Source organism: Silurus aristotelis (genome assembly GCF_946808225.1).
Source record: "Silurus aristotelis genome assembly, chromosome: 9".
Taxonomy (NCBI): Eukaryota; Metazoa; Chordata; class Actinopteri; order Siluriformes; family Siluridae; genus Silurus; species Silurus aristotelis.
This window is the reverse complement of record NC_139582.1, coordinates 30,048,233-30,053,219: the sequence shown is the minus strand read 5'-3', so window position 1 is coordinate 30,053,219 and position 4,987 is coordinate 30,048,233. Positions and strand designations below refer to the sequence as shown.

At 42.0% G+C, this 4,987-nt stretch overlaps 1 protein-coding gene across 2 annotated transcripts; it reads left to right on the top strand.

The window, feature by feature from the left end:
* The first annotated feature begins 245 nt into the window (after positions 1–245).
* On the top strand, positions 246–4,314 carry LOC310730636 (uncharacterized protein). Of its 2 annotated transcripts, XM_083549672.1 has the most exons (3): positions 404–760; positions 1,038–1,120; positions 2,349–3,861. In XM_083549672.1, exon 3 carries the CDS (start codon positions 2,594–2,596, stop codon positions 3,398–3,400), a length of 807 nt encoding a protein of 268 aa, XP_083405798.1. In that variant the 5' UTR covers positions 404–760; positions 1,038–1,120; positions 2,349–2,593; the 3' UTR covers positions 3,401–3,861. The 2 variants fall into 2 exon arrangements, with proteins under 2 accessions (XP_083405797.1, XP_083405798.1); XM_083549671.1 differs by lacking the exon at positions 1,038–1,120 and having other exon boundaries at positions 246–760; positions 2,349–4,314.
* Positions 4,315–4,987: the final 673 nt, after the last annotated feature.

Below are 4,987 nucleotides of genomic sequence, written 5' to 3'. Positions count from 1 at the left end.
ATTTTAAAATATATTTAGCAAAAATGTCATTTCTCAGTGTGGGCCGACATCAAACAGACCCGGTCCAGAGAGCGAAGCGAAGCGAATGTTTGTCTTCTTTGGCTCACCCCAAAGTGGTGGACATCAAAATTCATGGTCCAGTCAACAAAACTGACCCAAAATGGATCATCAGAATTTGGTGACTTTGGCAACAACAGACGGAATTCCAGTGCAGCACCACTTGGAATGACGTTTTGACACGTGCTGTGGTGTTTTTGTGTATTTTCTCCAGTTTGTGAACGCGTTTGAGAGAAATCACGTGGATCTTGAAGAACATTGCTGGTCATCAGAAACCGTTTCGAAGTATCAGTTAGACGTTTGGTTGGGGCTGCGCAGTATCTGCGCAGTAGTGCGTATAAGCAAAAATGAACCACGTGTGACTCTATGGATACGTGACGCGTGCCCGATGTTTCACGTGAAACAATCCTAGTGGACAACACAAGCAGTTCAAATTGAGCAAAAAAAAAAAAAACAAACAAAAAAAAAAAACAACAGCAAAAAACAAAGACAAAACATCGATGTCTGCGCATGCTGAGCGCGTTCTTGATGTCCGCGAAGGCGTGTGTACAGATTGACGCTGGTTATCAGTTATGGCTGTAGCACCTCGACTGGATTAGCAAACCGGATTGTTTGTGTTTTTTGGTGCAACAAGTGAAACCAGAATTAAACCCTTTTTACTTAAACAGTCCCTGAACCCGAATCTGAGCTTTTAAACCTGAAGGTAAGCGTTTTGTTCAGAAAATCCCCGGAAGTGAACAGTCTGACTTGTGAAACGCTAATTAGCCAGCTAGCAGCAGCACAGTGTTAGCTTGGTGTTTGTGCATGGAGCTCCAGGGTGATGATGCCACCTCAGGAATAATACACAACAACACAACAGTTCCTTTTTAGAATCAAAACAATACATAACATACAGCGTAAATGTACATACACCCCCTCCCCCCCTCCCTCATGATGGCTGATTAATTTCATATATATTTTTTTCTCATTTATTTCTGCAGGGCAACAGATGCAAATGATCAGATGATGATCAGATTCAGGTGTTGATTTGAACTTTGCTCTTCCATGATAAGAAGGATCAGGGGTGAGATGTAGATCCTGCAGACTGTGATAAGTGTGATGATGGTGATGGTGATGATGATGATGATGGTGGTGATGATGATGGTGATGGTGATGATGATGATGATGATAATTTATGAGGTTCTCGTGCTTCAGGATGTTTTATTACCCCACAGGTTTGTCTGGACTTCAGGATTGTAGGATTTCGGACATAATGTTGGTTTTGTGTAGGATGTCGAGTCAAAACTCGGACTCCGTTTAGACGAACGTGATTCTGTTTTACGTGAAAGTGCGATCATCTTTATGAAACGGCTCGACTCTGATTGGTTCCTCAAGTACACACCGACATCCAATCAGCAGCTTTCTGTCAAATCGACGCCAATACGTGTTTATTGCTTGTTACTTATTGGACACGTTTCTGTTTCTGATCTGAAAGATCTGGACCAAAGTGTGCACCAGGAAGTCTAGCCAGAGGTAGAACCAATAATAAACGACTCTACTAAATATTCTAATAAATATCCTAATTCATATGCAAAAACAAAAATAGTTAAATAAATAAAATGAATGAATTAAATAAAAAATACTACTATAATAATAATACTTGAGTTTAATGTTTTCACATAAAAAAAAAAAAAAAATCTTATGTGGTTTATGACAATGAGAGAAATCGCAAGTGCGGATTCCGAGTTCGGAGCGAGCGCACGCATTAAACAACTCCGCCGTTTTTTTCCGCAGCGACGCAGCGAACTGTTTTGATTGGACACTGCATATTACACAAAAGTTTTGTTGGTTATACAGTAATTAAATGTCCTGCTACATCAGCGGATTTACTGTCAAATATAAGACTTTTCATTAATTTCACATTGAAATCGTGACACTATTAAATTGAGCTAGCTTAGTGAGTCCCTAGTGATAAGCAACATTAGCATTGTTAGCATCGCACCAGTACAACAATGAGGTGAAGTAAAGTCGTAAGTATCTTTTATCTACAAGCTTGTGCAGGTTTCTATAAGCTGCCAGTTCAGTCACCGCGGCTCAACGCAGCACACTGCATAATAAAGCTGTTGCTGTCAAACTGGTCGCTTAAATACGTTGCATAAGAATTTGAGGGCATTTGGCTCGGGTCTGCATCACTGCCATAACGCTGTGAAATCGGATTAGTTTGTAAAACATGATCGACACGCCAAGCAGTCTGACCAGCGGAGTCATGAGTTTCGCCCGAACTCAAAGTCTGTTTTGTTGTTTGATTTCAGGACGGTAGCGTCTGATCAGAATCCAGATCCAGTTGATTGACGTTGGAGGAAACGCCCTCATTCTCTATTCCTAACCCTCAGGAAATGATCCAGCTGAAGGAAAGAGCTCATGGCTGTTCCCAAAGGCTGAATCTGTCTCCTCGGCGTTAGAAGAGTCACCGGGGTGGAGTCAAAAAAAACTATAAAGCCGGAACGCCTGCTTCATCTCCAGGGAGGTGGAATTTCCTCCGAGAAAACGTGCCACGATGCCGCGCTCCAAAGAAATCTCTGAAGAGGTCCGAAGAAAGGTGGTGGAGGCTCACGAGTCCGGAAAAGGCTACAAACAGATTTCCAAAGTCATAGGGCTCCCGAAGACGACGATCCGAGCCATCCTGCGGAAATGGAAGCGCTTCGGGACGGTCGTAAACCTGCCCAGGTCCGGCCGGCCTTCCAAGATCTCTCTGAGAGCGAGGCGGGAAATAATCCGCGAGGTCATGAAGAACCCCTGCACCACCTCGAAGGACCTTCAGGCAACGCTCGCGCTGTCGAACATCAGCGTCCACCAGTCCACCATCAGAAGGATACTGGGGATACACAGGAGGCCGACTCTGAGTTCCTTTGAAGGAAGCATGGCGCTGGAGACTTCCAATCCGGAGGAGGACAACGCGGTCGACGTAAAGAACGAGGAGGTGCTGAAAAACCCGAACACTAACGCTAAAGTACGCGACGACACAGAAGGTGCTAGACGTGACGAGAACGGCAGCGACGGAGGGAAAAGGTCAACACGCGTTAACAGAGAAGACCAAACGCCATCCGCAGGGGTCCACGGTGGTGATGATGTTCAGAAGACGTCCTCAACTGTCCATGATGTTCCTGATGGTGAGACCTCGTCGACAAACCCAGGCAGCGCCGGCAGAGCTGATGAGGGCGAGAAGAGCGATGTTCAGACGCATGACGTCACCAGTGCCTACAGTAGTAATAATAATAATAATAATAATAATAATAATAATAATAATACTGATGGAAATTGGAACGAGGAAATGGATTACATCAGAACGTTAATGTTTTCTTGAACAAACACCTTTACTATGAGTGTGAGTCTCCTTCATGGTGAGGGGGAAGACCTCCGAAATTTAGACGGGGGGTCAACTACAGTAGGGTCCAAGAATTGTTCTCAGTTGAGGATGATGATGATAAAAAACCTGAAATCCGTTTTTTAGTTTCTTCCTCATTCCGTTTATTCTGTAACACTTTTTGTACTCGTGACTCGTTGTGTAGAGTTTTTTTTCTTGTGTAATGTAAATGTAAAGAAACACAAGTTCCTAAACGCGGTTTGGGATTTATTTTTTTTTTGTTTTTGTTTTTTTGGACCCTTCCGTATTGCGTCCCTGCATTTCAGACAATCCTGAGACGGCTCTAATCCGATTCCTCCACACGGCCCGAGTCCATTCACACTCGCACTATTATTACGAGGATTAAAGGAATGTGTGCACGCTATAGAATGCACTAATGCTGGTTCTTTATATTGGGCTAAGCGTGGCTAGCGTTAACGTGTTAGCTATGGGTTAGCGTGGCTAGCTATGACCAGTCGTGACCCGCCAAGAAAAAAAGGATGAGGAGAAATTCTTGAGTGTAAAAACACTCAGTTGTCCCGCTAGAATCCGTTTTGCTGAGACCGGGACTGAGACAACAGCGACTCAGTGGCTCGCTAGTGATGAACCTCGGACCTCCACGCGGAGATGTTTTTGCACGTCCGGATCTTCATCTGTCTCGCTGAAAAGAAAGAAAAAAACCAGACCAGAACGAGTGACTTTGATTTTGCTCATGTAGCATTTCAGTGTTGTTTTTTAAGCTAATATGTTATAAATGTCTCTGCAGTCGTGTTTATCGTGCGCATGTTTATCCTCCAGACAAGAACAAACTTTTCTCCTCATTTCTGAGATTTTTGTTGAGTTTGTCATTAATCAATAAAAGTGTTGAGAAAGTGGTCGAGTATGTTGTTGATGTTTGTATGAATCGCGTGTTTGGTGCTCATGGTGCTGTTAAGGTTTCGAGAAGTGTGTGTGCGCGTGTGCGTGTGTGTGCGCGTGTGCGTGTGTGTGCGTGTGTGCGTGTGTGTGTGTGTGCGCGTGTGTGTGTGTGTGTGTGTGTGTGGTCTGCCTCTTGGAAAGTCTCGGTCAGTTTTCATGTCCTGAATTGTCAGAATGTAAATAATGTGTGTTTGCTGCCCTTGAAAGTGTCGACCTCAGAGAGGAAGTAACACTGATTCACTTCTCTTTAGAGTTTCACCTGCTGCTCATTATTACTATTATTATTATTATTATTATTACTATTATTATTATTATTATTACTATTATTATTATTATTATTATTACTATTATTATTATTATTATTATTATTATTACTATCGTTGTTACTATTAGTTAATTTATTATTATTTTTACTATTAATTTTATTATTATTATTCATATTTATTAATATTTTCTATCTATCTATCTATCTATCTATCTATCTATCTATCTATCTATCTATCTATCTATCTATCTATCTATCTATCTATCTATCTATCTATCTATCATTATTCTCTAAAGAAGGAAGGAACAGATGAATGAAGAAGAAATGAATGTGCTCTGGTATGGTTTTTATATGGAATATAATCC